Raw genomic sequence first — 18,991 nt, forward strand, 5'->3', positions numbered from 1 at the left:
GATTTCGATGGTCTTTTCTTTTTCCAAACCTGATTAGGGAGGTTTGTGATACCATGCTAAATCATTTTGTGCACACACCGCATTATTTGATAATTAAGACTACGGCAGGCCAATCCAGGGACGAGGAAAAGTTGAGGTTTGCAACAAACAATGCATAGGCAGGAAAAAGAGCATCAGGATCTTTGCAAGTGAGTGAAATACTCCCCCCCCCCAAAGTAAGGATATAACCCATATAATTTGTAAAACTGGAATCCTATATATCAAAGGTAGAGAACCTCAGGCCACATGCACACCTAACAGGATGGATCAGTTTTGATCCAGCAACATCTCTGATCGCTAGTGACACTACAAAAACCCAAGAGAGTAGCAAGTGGCTTCATGATATAAAACAAACCTCCACCAACTTGGCATCCTTCCTCCAGAAGCTTTGGATTAGACCCCCCACCAGTCCCAGGAAGCATGGCCAATGGTCTGGCATGATGGTGTTGTGGTCCAAAAGTTCTTGGAGCGAAAGCCAATTCTTCCATCTCTCATGATCAGGAAGCCTCTCATTATTTTGCAGAGATTACATTTTCCCCAGATGTACATCCCGCCCCCCCTTAAAGATCCTTTCCCTTCTTGCTTCTGTGATACAGGCAATGGCAAGATACAGGCAATTTCTTATCATGGGCCAACCTGCCAGCCAGAAGCCCCTCAAATACCGTACTCCCTGTGCTCTCTGGATGAACTGCTGTCTCCCCGACCCCCACCTCCTGTGTATTTTCCATCTGCATTGCTCACATTTCCTGTTCTCAGCTGTCTCAGTTCTTTGCAACATGAACATACACTCCCTCCCCCCCCCCCCGGGCCCCACACAATCCTCTTTTCAATGTCACTAATGTGACTGAATTTCAGGATGGATTTGCTGATTGGTTGAAAGGCAGAAAAACCCATCATTGTCCCCCCCTAAGAGCACAGCTGAGCTTGTTTGTGAAGGACTCTGCTCAAGGCTGGAGCCGCCGAGTGGGCTTTGAAAGGAGCCTGGAGCATTCAGGAACAAAGTGCAGGGCTCACATTAGATTCCAACATTTGTGCTAACAGCAACTTGCCAGCACCACCATTTTTTATTTTTTATTTTAAAGTCCCTTGTGAGAGCCAGTGTGGTGTAGTGCTTAAGAGCGGTAGACTCGTAATCTGGGGAACTGGGTTCGCGTCTCCGCTCCTCCACATGCAGCTGCTGGATGACCTTGGGCTAGTCACACTTCTTTGAAGTCTCTCAGCCCCACTCACCTCACAGAGTGTTTGTTGTGGGGGTAAAAAATAAAATAAAAATAAATTAAATAGTCCCCTTGCTGGTTTTCACATAATTCTATGAACAATTCTGTTGCAGTGTGGAATACAGACAGAAAATGCAGTACTACAATGAGTACTATAAAAAGATCAGATTCATTCATTAATTCATTAATTCATTCATTGCATTTATATCCCACCTTTTTCTCCAAGGAGCTCAAGGTGCCATACATGCCTTTGCCCCTCATTTAATTCTCACAACAACCCTGTGAGGTGGGTTAGGCTGAGAGGCAGTGACTAGCTCAAGGTCGCCCAGTGAGCTTCATGGCTGAGTGGGGATTTAACTCTGGTTTCCCCGGGCCTAATCCAGCAGTCTAACCACAGGACCAAACTGGCTCTTATATCAGTAATAACCAGTTGGGAAAGACTCTTAGGTGTGATATCTATTTTATTTAAATGTTGCTTAACTTTCACCCTGATGGAAAGTTCTGGTGGACTCAAAAGCTTGCTTGTCATTTTGCAGCATTTTGGTTGTTCATAATAAAGTGGCTTCAAAAAATTTAAACACCACAATTTAATCCTTAGTATTTGTGCAGATGTGACCTATCCCTTCCTCTGATTAGTTTATTTGGTGGGTTCTGTTGGAGGGGGGTCTTATTTATTTGGCATGCAAGAGACTGGCAGATATTAACAACAGCAGCACTGCTGTGAAATGTGGTGTGCTTCATCCCTGCCTGTCCCTGCTCTACCTCACCAGAGCTGGGCAGATGCCAGGCTTGTGGGATCCAAGAGTGGCACTCTGGGTGAGGCAGAGCTGCTATCTTAGCTTCGTGACAAATGAGGCACTGTTGCTTACAAGAAGGAAAAGGGAGAGAGAACGAGGTGTTGGGGATGTCAGCATGGTGCAAACACGCCAGCAGTGCCACTAGATTGGCTCCACCAGTGCATTTACACTGTGCTGACCTCCTCACTGCCTCCCCTCTTCACCCTGAAAGATGAAGTGACCCACCTGCTGGGGAGCTGGAATAGCAGCTCTGCTCTACCCCATGAGCCACTTCCAGTGGGATCTACTTTGTTTTTAATTAGACCCCCAAGATTCACTGAGCAGAGCCTGGTGCAAAAGACATACATTTAGAATTAAATAATTCCGAGTCCAGGACTTTGTTTTGAGTACTGGAACTGAACGGAGCTCACAGTCCTTCCACCCCAAAACCAATTCCAGTTTACCCCCAATCTTTCTTTATTTCAAGTAGTATAATTTCAGGTGGAGAGGGGTGATTCTGTTGCTGTTGTTGTCAAACAATTCATAACCATAATTCCTTGCACATCTACCGCAAATGATTAGAGATTGACCAGCAGGTCTCAATGTTACTAAAGCTCACCACTGCAAAAGGCAATGAGCTCAAGCAAATTCCATTGAAATAAGTCAGACACATTTCTAAGGAAACAAATAAAGCCCCAGCTATATGCTGAGTATGAATGCCAACTTACTTGTCTCACAGACCTCTGAGATAAACTACCCTACCAGGTTTCTCCTGTGCTGCCTGCTATGCCTACAGGATCCATCCATTGGTGCCAAGTAGTATATGTGTTTGCTGCCATCATAATGGCTTCCACTGCAGCTCCCTGCCTAGGTAATTGCAGCAAGCCATCACTGTCATGTGTGGGTCCCAAAAGGCATTGAACTAAAGGCTCTGGACAGGAAAGGGGTCATTATGAAGGAGGAAGGAGCAACCATCTGCCTTTGAGCCAAATCATAGTCCTTTGCAAATCCAATTGGACAGAATCAGTGGGATGTGGGAAGAGAAGAACTTCTATACTTAGGCAGAGGGGATGGAGGAAAACCAGGAGAAAAAGGCATCAGTTCAATAAGATGTGGGGCAAGTATTAACCTGCTTGGAAAGCTGTCAGGATGTATTGACACTTCTGGCTGGGAAATCACATTCCACCAGCTGTGTTTTCCCATGATTGACGTTTGCTCTGATTTAGCACTAAAGAGCGGGGTTTTTTCCTGGGAAAAGAGTGGGGTACGGACAAGGGTAAAACTAGTGCCTCTGAACTTGATTTACTGGGGAACATGAGTGTGGAGAGTGCTGATGTGTTCAGGTGCTGCTTGTGGGCTTCCAATATGTATCTGGTTGGCTGCTGTGAGAACAGGACATTGGACTAGATGGGTCTTTGGCCTGATCCAACAGAGCTTTTATGTTCTTTGATATGCAGGGAAAGGAACCGTATAGCATAATGGAGTAAGTAGGTTCATCCCTGAAGTCCCTAATTGAAAGCTTTCCTGGGCACATAAGAAGGCCTTAAGGCTAGCCTCCATGGGCAACAGAGTTGGGGAAAGATAATGTGATATAGTAGAGTTCTGAATTCAAATCACTGCTCGGCCCTGAAGCTTGCTATGTATGTGATATCAGGGCAGTTGCTCTCTTCTAGTCTAACCTATGTCACAGGATTGTTGTGGCAACAACACAGGAGCACTTTGTTCCTCCATGAAAATGCTATTTTCTATGGTCTTGAGACTTCCAGCAGATCCCTCATGGGTGGTTACATGTCAGATTGATTTGCTATAGTGCTGCCCAATGCCCACGGGTCTGACCAGACAGCGCTTTGTAATAAATGGGTGCAGTTATTAGTGATGCATTGTGCTGATTAAATAGGCTGCGCTGATTAATGGAAGCCCTTTGCTGTAGGAACAGATGGAAGCAGAGCAGATATAGGCAAAATGATAGGAAGGAATTTCTCTGACAAACAAATCCAAATGTTCCCTCTTCTAAAAGATTATTGGCGATCTGATCCATCACAGTCTAAAAGATCCCAAAAGAGAAATTGGATCTTGATGTCTCTCCTCTGGTTCTGGATGAACGTGCTGCCAGTTTTCAAATACTTAAAAAGACAAAAGGGTGGAATCTACACACATATAAAAAATGCTGTGAAAATGCTTTAAAAAAAAAAAGTTTTGAAATATACATTGAATTTGGCCAAGCTCACTGTTGCCATCTAGTGCCACATTTGTATGTTGCGTTTTACAGCACATTTAAAACGTTTTATTTGCTGCTGTATAGCTGAGTCCAAGAAAGCAAGCTGTTCACCTCATTCACTGAGTTTTGACAAGTTCAGAGCCAGCATAGCACAGGGTTTAAGAATATTGGATAGTATTCCTCAACATGTGCTTGACACAATAATAGTGTACTGGGCCGGTGGATTTATTCTGCTTTATTAACAGTCCTGTGATGCTTCCTTAATGCTACCAGTTATGCTGTCCAGATGGACTATACTGCAGCAAAAGCAGGCCATGAAAACCAGAGCATTTGTTCTTGGGGTGGGGTGCGGGTTGTCCTGCTTTAGTTGTGCTATAGCCCCTATAGCAATAATGTGGTGGATTTGAAGAAGCATCACAGAACAAACCAAAGCTAGGCTGAGAGGAGCTGACTGGCCCAAGACCACCCAGTGAGCTTCATGGCTGAGTGGGGATCTGAACCATAGTCTCCCAGGGCCAAATTTAGCGCTCTTAATGGCTACACCATACTGGCTCTCATATAGCTCATATGGCTCTCGTACAGCTACCCCCATGGCATCAAGAGCACAAATCCTCATGAAAGTGCAAAGAAAAGGAAGACTGGAGGGCATCTTTAGTTACAAGCTGAATTACAGTGGAGCAAGGGAATGACAGTGTTGTGCCAAATGCTTTAGAGGCATGGTGGGCTTTGGGGAGGGATTTCAAGAAAGGGGAAGAGCATCACAGAGGTGTTCAGAGGTGCTATATCATGGGAGAAAGTGCAAAGTCTTTGGAGGGAGCAAGAAACCTCCTAAGATGGTGAGGGATGGAAGAGCTGGAGGAACAAAGATCTTAGGCAGGGATGTATCTGAACATAAATGAACCATGCCACCTATCTCCCACTGCTGTGGTCAGGGGGAATATGGAAAGGGGCAGTTGTCTGAGCTGTGACAGGCACACACGGAAACTCACACAATGATGATCTACTTTTCCTTCCAGTGTTCCTGACTGGTGCTTAGCACATGCAGCACAAGGCTTAGGGCAGGGGTCGGCAAAGTTTTTGTGGCTTGGGCCAGTTCACGGTCCCCCAGACGCCGTGGTGGACCGGAGTGCACACGCACGCATGTGCAAATGCCATTTCCGGTGCTCCTTCCGGTGCGGAGGAGGCATGCGCAGCTTCCCATTGGCAGCAGGAGCTTCCTGCAGCCAATGGCAAGCTGGCCAGTGTTGCGGAAGGCAGCCCCTGTGTTGCTCCGTGCCGGTTTAACGTGGCACATGGGAGCTGACCGAGTGGGCAGCGGGGGTCCCCGAGCAGATGGTGGGGGTCCATAGGCCGGTTAAATGACCCCCATGGGCTGCTTGTGGTCCATGGGCCTTAGGTTGCCGACCCCTGGCTTTGGGCCTCCTTCGCCCACCTGATGCCCCCCTCCCAGCTAGCTGGGACTGATGGGAGTTGGCATCCAAAACATCTGGAGGGCACCAGGTTGGCATAAGAGAAGCCACAATTGTTTTCTTTGCCTGCATGTAAGGGGAAGTAGGTTAACCGTAATCAAAGCGAACAGGCTGCTCCTTGCCTGGGGCACCCCGTAGGGTGAGAGAACTCGACTCAGCCGTCTTGTGAGGTGTTTATTTCTATAGTAAAAGTGAGGAAGGCCCACCAGGCAACCCAGTGGGAATGCAGCTGAGAAGGCACTATATGTAGGAGGCAGAATAAAGGGAAATGGCCGTGGTGAATTGGGATGACGGTCCGTGCAAGGGTTCCCTTCTCACCCTTCCTTCAGGCCATCTGAGTTCCTCGTGATTCCATCAGTGTTTGGCCTGAATGAATTTTCCCTTTCTTTGGCAGGCCTTTGCACTGAAGCCAAGTGAAGAACCTTATGATTGCACTATCTACGTAACTCAACTCAGATAAGACTCCGCTTAGGAAAACAAGCAGCTCTCGCCCTTGGCAAGGAATCCATCCATTCAACACTCCCCACCTCGTGCTCCCGCCTCCACACCAGCTTCCACAAGCTCAAGCCAGCGCCTACAAACTCATTCCCGCCTTTTGTTCCCAAGTCCACCTTCGAAAAACTCCAGCCATGTTCCAGCGCCTCACCAGCCTCTTCTTCAGTGACAGCAGCGCACCTGAGGACCTTGAGGGACCTAAGCCGTTTGTCTCTAAAGAGGAAGAAGAAGATGGGTGGCTCATTATTGATCTTCCAGGTGAGAAATATGAGAGGGAATGCCAGGGTCTACCTAGAATGGGTGCTGGGGCAGGGCACCTCTGGCCCTCCAGGTGTTGCTGAACTTCAACTACCACCGTCCCTGGCCGTTGGCCATGCTTGCTGGGGCTGATGAGAGTTATAGTTCAGCGATATCTAGAGCAGGGTTTCCCCAGCCTTGGGTCCCCAGCTGTTTTGGGATGACAATTCCCATCATCCCTGGCCACTTTGTCCTGCTAGCTAGGGAAGATGGGAATTGTAGTCCAAAAACAACTGGAGACCCTGATCTATAGGGCCAATGGTTCCCTAACCCTAACTTAAGAGCCATAACTCTCAAACTGGAGAACTGAGGAGTTGTGGTTTGTTGCTACTAGATAATAGAGCTCCGTCCTGAGGGCTAGCAGCTCCTCTTTCTTCAACGATAAGAAGTTGTTTCTGTGGGAAGGGTAGTGTCAGTGTGTGGAGGATCTGAAGCTCAGTCTGGACAAGATTTGCCTGTAGGGCAGCACTGGCCAGGAAGGGGTAGAAAGAGGGTACCAGTCCTGAGCAGGAGGTGTGGGGAGCCTCCAGGCCCTTATTGGCAGGTGCCATGAGGGAGCCATGGAGAGAGGTTGTTGCTGGGGTCAGTACCATTTAGGTGTGTGGTTGCTTAGTGGCTAGAGTCCTCCCCAAACAAGTTTTAAAGTCTGTCCCAGCCTCCCTCTTTGCAGCTTACCATTTGTGTTCACATTTTTCCAATCCTCTCTCACGAAATAATACTGGGTGGTATTCAACTGTTTTACTCAGAGTAGACCCACCGAAATTAATGGGCCAAGCTTAGTCATGTTCATTACTTTAAATGGGTCTATTCTGAGTAAAGCTTAGCTGACTGCCAACCCTAACTCGTACTCTGCCTTCTTCCTTCTCCTGTTTCTTATTGTCTCACACCCACATAGTCTCTGCTTCTTCAAACCTTCAACGCTGAGCACGAAAACTAGAACTCAGCTGCAAGTTGAGATACCCTTGGCCTTGGTAGTGTTTCCCAAAATTCAGATCAGTTTAAGAGGTTCTGCAAAAGGCAGTTTAAGAGGTTCTGCAAAAGGCAGTTTAAGAGGTTCTGCAAAAGGCAGAACTTTCTAAGTAGTTTTGGTTCTCTAGGTTTTGGAATGAAAGGTGTTACTGTGCCCTCCACAGATTAGGGGATAACTGAAAAATTTCTACACACACACACATATGAGATGAGAAGGCCATGTGGCTAACTACAGCTGGAGACCGAATTCTGCACTGCATTGACCTTTGCTATAGCCTAGCAAGGTGAATGTATGCTCATTTTGGCTACATTACCTAGGGTGGAAGATGCTTCTGTTCTGCCTGGAAGTCACAGCTACCTGCAGATGCCGGAGTGTCTCACAAACCTGGTTCCGAATAAGGCACTCAGGTGTATAGTGTCACTTTTCAACCAAGCTAGAACTCTTGTAGCTATATGAGTCAGTTAACTTGCCAGTTGCCTGTCTTTTCCTGCTCTGGTGATGCAGCAGCCCAGCTGCCTTCTCCTCCTTCTCCAACTATCCTGGGCTTAATGGTTGCATGATGCAGCAGCAAACAAGGGAAGGAAAGCAGGCATCTGGGCAGTTGCTTTTCCCTTGGGCTCATCTTATGCAACAAACAAAAAACTCCCTAGCTGGCTATTCCTGACTTACCCTGTTCCCAACTTAGCATGTATTTCTCTCTCAGTGCTGAGCCCGTTCCATATGCCTAAAATGGAAGCAGAGAGAAAGAATGAGTTAAGGGCTGGCAGCCAAGTGCAGCCAGCAGATTAGCTCTGCCTTTGCAGGCATATCCTGGCTCTAGGGTGGATCCCAGCTGGAAAGTGAGCTACCTCCTTGCTCATCACAGAACAATTGTGATAGAGGCTATCCTTGCCATTAGGGAGCCTTGGCTTTATGCTGGCTATAATTTTGCTCTGGTCTTGTGTTCAGGATTCAGTTGTGCCACTGTTCCTAATCCATACTCTAATCCATACTATACTCTAATTCCCATTCCTGGCAATAGCAGCACTTGCAAGAGCTTCATACAGCAAATGCCCTGTCCTTCCAATGAATGGGCTGGCACCAATGAATGAATGCACCAGGCTGATTTCATAAAATTTGATAGCATCACGTCGTCTTTCTTGAAGTCAAACTGCAGTCAGCATTTTTATTTTTGAGCCCCCGCTTTTTGCTAAAAAAAAAAAAAAAAGCCACAAGTACTTGTTATTTGGTGATTGAATAGCTGGAGACATTTGTTTCCTAGTGGCTGAAAGTATTTCTCTCTCTCCCTCCTTCCTTCTTTTTGAGTGATGAGGTATATTTATAAGCATCATCTACCTTGACTGAATGCAGCCTGGCTGTAGATCATTATTGATTCCTTAATACAGTGGAACCTCATGTTACCTACCATCCTCCTTACGAATGCTTCGGGTAACGAGCTCCGCTAACCCAGAAGTAGATGCTCCTGGTTGCGAACTTTGCCCCGGGATGGGAGTGGAAGTCGTACGCTGGCGGCGCAGCGGCAGCAGGAGACCCCATTAGCGAAAGCGTGCCTCGTGTTAAGAACGGTTTTGGATTAAGAACGGACCTCTGGAACGAATTAAGTTCGTAAGCGGAGGTACCACTGTATATAAACAAAATACGCAGAAGTGTCAAACTTCCAGACATGAGACCTGATTCTACATTTACAGCTTACTAAACTGAGACCACTATACTTGTCCAACAGGCAGGCTTTATATTCAGTGAAAGTTGCTCTATTTGGGCAAATGGAGCCTGCCCCACCAACCTCAATCTGCCCTCAGACAGCCCCACCTGCCTAACTTCTTGCTTACAACCAGTCCAAGGGATAGCACTGCCTGTATCTCCTCCTCCTTAGTCTCAAGTGTTGCCCTTGTAGAATTCAGCAGGAACAAGGATAGGGGGGAAAGGAGAATTATTTGACTGTGCCTGTTATTGGCTCTGGCTCTCCCTAGTATTTATCTCCCTGCTTTCTGCCCTATCAGCCTTCTTCATGGGCTCCAGCTTTGTGTTACCAGCTTTTGAATCCACCTCTGTGGCTGTTCCTTTAAAACTGGATTGATCTGGAGCAGCTAGCAGGTGACCATGTTTAGCTATAGCTGCTGGTTTCTGCATAGGTGTCATAGAAAACAGCTTTTTCTGAAAGCAATTGTTTCCAATACTTCTCTAGGAGAACTTTCTTTTATTTTTAAAAAGATTGGCTTGATATTGTCGATAACTCACATGACATACCACTTTTAAAGAACCAGTGCTAATTCAAGGTCTCCTTTACCAAATCCAAAGAAGTTTATTCAAAACTTACTCCCAAGTAAGTGTGCTTAAGGCTGCATCCTTCGCTTTGAAGGTCTTTGTGACTGCCTAGCTGCTAGTTTCTCAGGCAAGTGAAAGCTCCTCCATCTTAGTCACTGATTTTTGCCTTTGCCATTTTGCTGAGCGGAAGTCAGTTGACTCAGCATTCAGTGGCAACCAATCTATGACCCTTTTTGCTTGCAAATTTAGCAGAGAGAACCCAAGTAAACAATGCCCTGTGTCGCACAGATCCACCCTTTTCTGTTCCTGCTGACAATCCATTGCCATGTGGGGGGAAAAACATCCACCAGGCACATGCTTGTGTTACAGATATTTTTAGATAGCCTAAGAGGGAGCTAAGAATAAAGCTACCTATCAGTTGGAAAGCAAGCCCTGTTTGTTACGTCCTCAGAATGCTTTTTGCCTGACGTTTGGAGATTGTCTCAGGGTCCCTGAAGACTGAGGTGTTTTGTTTTGTTTTACAGGTGTACTTTCAATATGTCATTGACACAATAATAGTGCATTAGTGGTGGATTGACTTGACTATCTGCACAACTGAAAGGGCACCTCTTGTGTAACAAAAGTGAGACGAAAAATCCCAGTGATTAAACCTGGCAGATGCTCTCCCACTGAGCTATGGCCATCCCCCAATGTGTGAATGTTGAGTTAAGGGGCAGGAAGAGTATTTCTCTTCTCCTAGTTCACTGCACAGCAATACTGAACATGTGGGCCTAAATCTGGCTGTATTCAGTTAGGATTACTGTACTCTCTGAGTGGGTTTAACATTCTATCCTTGATAATCTGAAAAGGCCTCGCTGGGTCTTTTCCTTTCTCAAAGCTTTACAGTGATCAGAAACTCAGCTTCTGTCTTCCACTCATTCCACTCCCTCAGCCCAGACTAATAACAAAACAAGGCTGTCCCAAAACATTTGCTCCACGCCAAGAAAACACAATTACCTTGGAAAACCACATGTAGCAATACTGCCGGGCAACAGATGCCGCAACACTGATTTCAGCTTCACTTCCTGTCCTCACCTTTACTGTATGCAGTGCAACTTGTTGCACACAGAGAGGGAACAAAAGAAGCTGGCCATATTTGAGTAAGAAATACATCTGGTGTATTCATTAGCTGCATGCTTTGAAATGCAAAGGTGCCTAGTACAGAGAAGAAAGCCCTGGCTAGGAAACTGAGATGTGGTGCACAGAAGAAGGTGGAGAAACAGATAAAGCTAGCCATGATGGCTGGGGTTGATGGGAGTTGGAGTCCCAGCTACATTTAAAGTGCCTTAGGTTTCCTTTATCTGATCTAGAGCCATAGGAGCCAACTCCTAGGGACTGTGGGAGCTATCGCCACCAGAATAAAATATTTGAGGGGGGCAGGCCCCCACAAAGTTGATGGGCATTCCCATTCAAACGGTGTGTGTGTGTGTGCACTGCGTCATGTGATTGATTATGTGGGATGGGGCTTACCTGGGCCCCCCACGATATTTTATTCAATTTGGCACCCCTGTCTAAAGCAAAGCTTATTTTGAACCAGGGTTTGGCCAAGGACTTATTTATAAAACCAGGCCTCTGGCAGGAGAAGAAACATGTTGACATTGTCTTATAACACAAGTTAATGACAGTCAGTCTGTGCACATCAGGGATTAGGAGAGAGAGAGAGAGAGAGAAAGAGAGAGAGAGAGAGAGAGAGAGAGAGAGAGAGAGAGAGAGAGAGAGAGAGAGAAACTTCTGAGGTAGAGGATGCAGCTTCTAGCCTTTTTTCTTTTTCTAGTCTTTTTTCTTTTTCCCTTTGTTTTGAAAATCTAAAAATACTTCAAGCCAAGGGGTGGGGGACCTGTGGTCCAGCAGATGCTGTTAGGCTCCAGCTCCTGTCAGTCCCAGGCAGTACGGCGAATGGTTAGGGATAATGGGAGTTGTAGTCCAGCAATATCTAAAAGGCTGCATATTCCCCACTCCTGCTTTAATAACACTTAGCATGCTTGTTGGTATTTTGATCTCTGTGTTCATTCAGCTACACACCCTGCCAAGAAGCGATGCTGTTTACATTTTCTTTTCTTTTTTAAGATCCTGCATTCCTCCTGTCAGTCAGGGCTAATTATTGCCACCTTCTTCCTGGTACTGGAATTGCACAAGCCCTAACCAAGGCCCCTGCTGAACTTCCACCTTTCACTGAATTATATCTTTGGTGGTGAGCTAATACTGTCTAGATTGAGTAACATCCTATGAGACACAGGGCCAGTCAGCTGGACCAATGAGATGCAGCCGTGTTGCCAAATGTTTGAGAATTCTTGCACATATGCATGAATAAGGGGCATCCATAAGAGGAATGAAACACTTTGCATTCTCATACTGAAATAAACAAGATTTTCTCACAACAAGCTACCCCCAACTTGGCAACACTGCAAAACTGTGTGTGTGTGCGCATGCCAGGGTTTTTAAAACTATTAAAACTATTTTTTCCCCATGGTCAGTCCTCAATTAACCTTCAACAATGGATCTCCCAAGTAACCTTTAAAGTAGCTGCAGGGGAGCTCTGATTTTGATCAGAGGAGTTGCTTTGTTAATTGACCTCTCTAGAGGGCCAAATAGAAGCTGGATAGAGGGACATTGTGTTTTTCTCCTAGCAGAGCTAATAGCAGCTTGGGGGTGATTTAGAACAGGGAAACTTCACAGGGAAAAGGGTTAAGCACATGTTCCTCCAGTGCAACTGCTAATCTAAACTGGATGGACCTACAAATTTGTTCAAGTAGCACCCCCCAAAAAAAGTTTGGATACCCACTCACAGATCCGCTATATGATGTCATTTTGGCCCTCTAACCCATTTTGCAGCCCTCAGGCAGTACCTCACCACATATGTAATAATAGTTCCAGATCCAATGTCGTAGGGAATGATACCCAGTGTGGGGATGCTAACTCAGGTCTGTCACAAACACTTTGCAGGCATGCCTTTTGACATTTTGGTCATATTTTGTGAGATGACCTAGGATAGCCAGAGTAACTCAAATTGGAAGAAAGAGAGAGAGAGAGAGAGAGAGAGAGAGAGAGAGAAAGAAAGAAAGAAAGAAAGAAAGAAAGAAAGAAAGAACAGGACCTTGTATACAGAAGTCACATCTACCCATATATTCAAAGGACTTTAACAGTCATGGCCACAAAAAATAATAATAATTCATGGGAGTTTTAGTTTGTTAAAGGTGTCAAGATTTATTAGGAGACAGCTCAAGGAGCTACAATTCCCAGAACCCTTAACAAACTGGAGCTCCCAGGATTGTTTGGGAGGAAGCCATGCCTGTTAAACTGACATAAGAGTTCTTTAAATGTATGGTATGGTTGTGACCTAAGGCCCACTAAAATGAATGTTATTTGCACATTCTGCCATATTTTGAAGAGCAAAAAAGAGGACACATTTGCCGACTTCTGCTTTTAACTATGGATCGCTATGACTCTCATTTTACATACCCATGATACACATTATCATCAATGTAAACTTTGATGGATAATGTAAGTTCAAACATGGGCCCCTGCTTGGTTTATGTTTCAAGCAGAGGAGGCAATAGAGAAAGGAAGAGGCGAGGGTAACAGGAGAGGAATATGTGCAAATATGTTTCTGTGCGCTGATACAGGTTGCATGAATACAGCGCTTGTGCGAAGGAAATGCCCCCCTTCCCCCCCTGCATGCCCTGCGAAGCATCTCCTAAGGATCAGGGTACCCCCAGGAAAGACCTGGGATGTGGCATAGGGGATTACAGTCTGCATGGGAGAATCAGATCCTGGTAGCTTGTGCTTATTGCTCTCCCAACTTGATGGACCTTAATGGTATTCTATTGCTCATCACATAGCCATCTCTGTGGCTATTTTTAAAAGCCAGTTTCTCGTAAGCTAGTGGGAAGTTGCCGAACATGTTCTTCACACTCTCTGAAGGTTGTGCATTTTCAGAACAGGTTACAACAGTGTCCGAGTTACAACATCCAGAGTGTGACGCTGCTGCTGTCTTCTTGACTAGGCTGCTGCTTCATATTACAGCCCCTAGTGGTTAGCCAGTTGCCAAGTTTTCTGAGTATGCAGATGTCCCCTTAATTATGACAGGGGGAAGCAATGATTTGTTGTGCCCCTCGTGAACTAGTGAGTTCTCTCCATAGCGATCGGCAGTTGCTCTGTGTTCCAACTCTACCGATTTTGGCACCCAAACCTGCTTTGCTTTTCCTCCTTTACCTGGAGGATAGAGATACGTTTTTCTCGCTTTCCCATAATATGAGAACCCATGGTCGTCCAATGAAGCAGAAAGTTGGAAAATTTAGGACAGACAAAAAAAAGGGGAAGTCCTGGTGGATAATTGTGCTCACTCAAGTGGGTAATATTGGTGTTAAAATTGTGTGTGTGTGTGTGTGTGTGTGTCTATATATGTGTACGTCAGTGGGACTTGGTGGCACATCACTGTGTGTAGGGTTGGTGTCTTAATGTCAAATGAAGCATTTCTGTTTTCCCTCTGCCCAGTCACTGTGTCTGGATTTGGATCTGTTGGGATGGGATAGATTGGAAAGGGAGGTGAACTGGTGAGGTCTCCTTTTTTCTATCCTTCTCCACTAGGGATGCCATCTATACCAGCCTGCCTGTTTCTTGTACCTTATTTATTGTTTTGCCATCCATTTCATTCTTCTATTTATTACTTCTTTTCTTTCTTCTTTTGAACCAGTAATTCCTTTTAAATATGCATACATTTAAATATATTAGCACACATGGGTATGATATGTCTGGTTTTCACCATCTTGGGAGAGCTAGGCACTCTTACTATTTGGCAACGCTCTTTGTAGCTCCATGTTCCTCTGGCGCTTTGATAACCCACCATGGGAGGACTTCCTTGCTTTGCTCGTGGGTCGTCACTCTTGTTGATTTCCCCTCCTTCAACCAGCATGGTGGCTCACACTTTTGCAGGGCTGGACTGTGTGCACAAGCAACCCAAGGCGTCTCTTGGGGACTGCCATGTTTTTAGGGGCATTGACGTGGCAACAGACACTCTGAGAGGAGCACCTCCAGGTTCCCTGCCATTGTTGCAAAGGATGCTGGGAAACTAATCTCAGCTGCAGCTGCAGTTGCAAGTTCTGCTGGGGCTCACCGCTCGGGTGGCAAGGCGCAGCTACCTGGGGTGGCAAAACATCTTGAGCCAGCCCTGACTCCTCAGGGAAGGTTTTGGGATGAATTACAAAAATGCCTTTGGGGTGTCATTTGTACTAATAATGCCCCCTCTCTCTTCTCCCTCCCTCACCCCTTCCTTCCCATCCATTGTATATTGAATGTGTGTGCCACTTCTCCCCTCTTAATCCTCTCCCCACCCCTGCACTGCCTTGCACAACCCTTGCATGGCTTTGAACAACGGTAACTACCTTTTTTTGTTTGGTTGGTTTTGAATTTTTTATTTTTATTTTTATTTTGCTGTCGTTGCTCTTGTTCTGGCTGTCCTCCCGTTTTTGTGTGGGTGGTGACTCTTGTTGTCTCTCATTAGATAGTTACGCTTCAGCCTCCAGTAAGGAGTGGCGGGTAGGTGAGAAGGATTCTGTTTGTGCTTCTCGTTGCCGCCGTGGGTCCCCTCCACCTACCACGTCTTCGCCCCACTCCCTCAGTGACTGTGTCAGCAGGTCCATGCCCTCTCAACCTGACCCCTGCTTGATGGACGAGAGTTGGTTTGTTACCCCTCCCCCCTGTTTTACTGCAGAAGGTCCTGACCCCGTCAGCATGGAGAGCAACCCTATGGAGGACCTTTTGATTGAACACCCCAGTATGTCCGTCTATGTCACCAGCAGCAGCATCATTGTGGAAACGGAGAATCCTGAGGAGCACATCCCTGAAGGGTAAGCTCAGATCTTTCTGGGAAATGGGCCAAGACATTGGATGATCAGGGATCATTTTAAAATTAATTCATTAACTGATGAAGAGTATATGCAAATAGTGTGCAAAGTGACAATTGCCACAATGTTTAGCAATATAGATGTCTATGAAATTAAGTAAAATAACAGAGTTAGTTTATTGCCAAAACAAAATAAAAAATTCATTCCAGTAGCACCTTAGAGACCAACTAAGTTTGTTCTTGGTATGAGCTTTCGTCTGCATGCACACTTCTTCAGAGTTTATTGCATTAGCCATTTGGCCATAGCACATAGAAAAGAATCCAGGCAGAAACCTGCCGCAATTATACAAAAATATGTTAGATACATTTGCAAAACAACAGATATAAAATCATGGTAGATAAAACAAGATATGGTAAAAGCAGTAATAAATCATGTAGCTATGGGTATTTCAGAATGTTTACAAAGGTCCAGGGCTAAAAGAAGTTAACCTATCAAGGTGGCCCTGAGTTTCAGGGCCTGCAAAATATAGATGGCCACACCACAGGTAACCATGGGGTTGGCGTCCACCAGTAAGTATTTCATGCAGTCATCTTGCATGACAATGGACGGGGGAATTAATAGGAAGAGCCTCGGTCTTATTGAGTCATATAAAGAGCAGTGAAAGAAAAAGTGAACAAAGTCCTCTATCTTTCTCCTGTTGCACGGGCAAAGGTGAAGATCAGGAGGAGTGTTGGAAAATATACCCTGTAGGAATGCTGTAGGAATGGAGTGGAAGCGGGCAAGTGTGAAGGCTCTTCTTTGCGTAGGATTCATCAGGTAGCTCAGATAGTGGGCCAGAGATCTTACTGCCTTCACACAGGGGAACCATGTAGATAGGCTGGCCGAAATTAAGTATTGTGCGGGTGGCACTGTGATCTAAACCACTGAGCCTCTTGGGCTTGCTGATCAGAAGGTTGGCGGTTCGAATCCGCGCGACAGGGTGAGCTCCCATTGCTCTTTCCAAGGTTCTGCCAGCCTAGCAGTTCAAAAGCATACCAGTGCAAGTAGATAAATAGGTACTGCTGCGGCTGGAAGGTAAACAGCGTTTCTGTGCACTCTGGCTTCTGTCACGGTGTCCCGTTGTGCCAGAAGCAGTTTAGTCATGCTGGCCACATGACCCGGAAAGCTTCTGTGGACAAACGCTGGCTCCCTCGGCCTGAAAGCAAGATGAGTGGCGCACCCCATAGTCACCTTTGACTGGACTTAACCATCCAGGGGTCCTTTACCGTTACCTTTTTTTTTACCTGTGTGGAAAAAAATAATGTTCCCCCTGCTCATAATACTACGTGAGAGAGGGAGTTATTGGGTTTTTTTTTGTTTTATTATGTATTTTGTGTTCTTATTCTGCATTTTTCTACTGTAAACTGCCCTCGGATCTTTGTATGAAGGGTGGGATAAAAATAATAATAAATTGAATAAGAATAACTCAGGGACATCCACTGAAGCAGAATGTTGATCAGTTATGTACTGTTGCCTTTTCTACTTCCTCCATCATTGAATGTGATAACTTCATTTAAAAAGAATTGGGTGTGTTATTCTTGCATCTGACTGTTTTGATGTTGTAAATGCAAACGCATTCAAACATAGCTGATTTCCTACACACACATTATTATTATTATTATTATTATTATTATTATTATTATTATTAAAGTGACTAGGGTGTAGAAATAGTTCTGAGACTTGGAGGATGACAGTGAAGCTCATTTGTTCCCACCATGTATACAGTGTAATATCCCTGCGGACAGGAGGGAGATCACATGAGTTGTCTCTGCATACAACTGGTTCCATGTTTTGTGGCAGGCGCATTGGGAGGGCACAACTATTTCTGCTTCCTCGCTACACTTATGAGTGGGCTGCTTTCGGTAGCTTTGATGAAGAAGGCCTTTTGCAACTTTAGGGGAAGTTTCTTAGGTCCTCTCAAGTAGGCCTAATCCTGTCAAGCCTTGAACCACCCTGAGTCTTGTGTACCTTTGTTTCTGCAGTGAGGTACCTGAACGCCGTTTGCAGCGTCATGCCCCTCACCACTCCACCTCTCTTGCCACCAAGGCCGCCATCTTGGAGAAGGTCAACCAAGTGCGTCGGATTCAGAGGGCAAAGCAGCTGTCGGAGAAGCACAAGTTCAGTCAGAAAGTCATGCAGCGGCAGAACCGCACCAGAGAGTGCCGCCCACGACGGGCCAAACACCAAGGCAGCTTTGTCTACCAGCCATGCCAGCGCCAATACAACTACTAAGCTACTTCAGGAAGTCTACACTGTGGGGCATTATCCTTTTAACTTTCAGCTTCACCAGTTCCTCACAATGCTTTCTTCAGCCAAGAGGGTCATCTCCGTCCATTTTCTGAAATAAACCCACTCCCCTCACCCCTTTGAGAAAACCTCCTACATTCTTCTGAACTGGCAACATTCAATAGTTGTTCTTTTGTGGGCTTTTCATGGGCTTTATATCTCCACCCACCCCTTTTCCAGCAAGAAATACATTTTCTGATCTACGGCTTCCTTTCCTTTTTGGGTTTAATCTTCCCCATTCCAATCCCTCCATCCACGAGCGTGGATTTTGATTTGGATCTAAAGGTGAGAGAAACCCAACATGACCCAGTAAAATGTCCCAGTAATAAGGCTGCAGGTCTATTTTGAAACTCCAATGTGGGTTGTTGTTGGTTTTAAAGAAGTGTTGGAGAAATATGCATGTCTCTTAGTTACCAAGAAAGGCCATTTATCTCTGGTTATATTCTTGGTCTCCAAGCGGCATGAAACCACACACTGGTTATTGTAGAAATTAATTGGCTAATTGGTGATTCCAGTGAATATATCACATTTCAATTTCTTTCCAGTGAGTTACGTACATAGTAGGGCCAAAGGGCCTTGTCATTTCCTTTGGTCCCTTGTTGTTGCACTAGGGAGCCTATGACATCAGTGCCTTTCTTTATGACATCACACTCTCTACAGTGTGGTGTCACAAATTGAGATACCAGGTTCATGTGCAAACTGGAACACAAAAATAACAAATAAGCCAAACAAGACCCAATGGAACTACTTAAAACTCTATCTTATGACAGATGTCCTTCCTATAAAAATACATGAATTGCATTATTTGTTCCTTTCACTGGGCTGATATGGTGGCTAGTCATGAGGCATTCTGGCATATCCTTAATTTTATTGGGGCTGTAAGACCCATGAAAATCTATGGGAGTTTTGCCATTGACTTCAAATAGAAGATGGATTGTGTCTGAATCTTCAGTTCAGTAGTGTCATGTGATGTGAAGTGGAACCTTTGAAAGTTCATTTTGAGCAGCTGTAGCTGTAGTTTATGGGTGCTGCAGAGGT

The 18,991-nt window shown here is 45.5% G+C and overlaps 1 protein-coding gene across 5 annotated transcripts in view; it reads left to right on the plus strand.

Annotated features, from left to right (window-relative positions):
• TP53INP2 (tumor protein p53 inducible nuclear protein 2) overlaps positions 1-18,157 on the plus strand; it is a 31,187-nt gene extending 13,030 nt beyond the window's left edge. For 3 of the 5 annotated variants that reach the window (XM_033153309.1, XM_033153310.1, XM_033153311.1), the window contains exons 2-4: positions 6,114-6,472; positions 15,286-15,631; positions 17,650-18,157. In XM_033153309.1, the coding sequence (XP_033009200.1) occupies positions 6,349-6,472; positions 15,286-15,631; positions 17,650-17,899 (720 nt within the window). In that variant the 5' untranslated portion in view covers positions 6,114-6,348 and the 3' untranslated portion in view covers positions 17,900-18,157. The remainder of the gene's footprint in view (positions 1-6,113; positions 6,473-15,285; positions 15,632-17,649) is intronic. The other 2 variants (XM_033153313.1, XM_033153312.1) reach the window with 2 other exon arrangements.
• Positions 18,158-18,991: the final 834 nt, after the last annotated feature.

Source organism: Lacerta agilis, chromosome 6 (assembly GCF_009819535.1).
Source record: "Lacerta agilis isolate rLacAgi1 chromosome 6, rLacAgi1.pri, whole genome shotgun sequence".
Lineage (NCBI taxonomy): Eukaryota > Metazoa > Chordata > Lepidosauria > Squamata > Lacertidae > Lacerta > Lacerta agilis.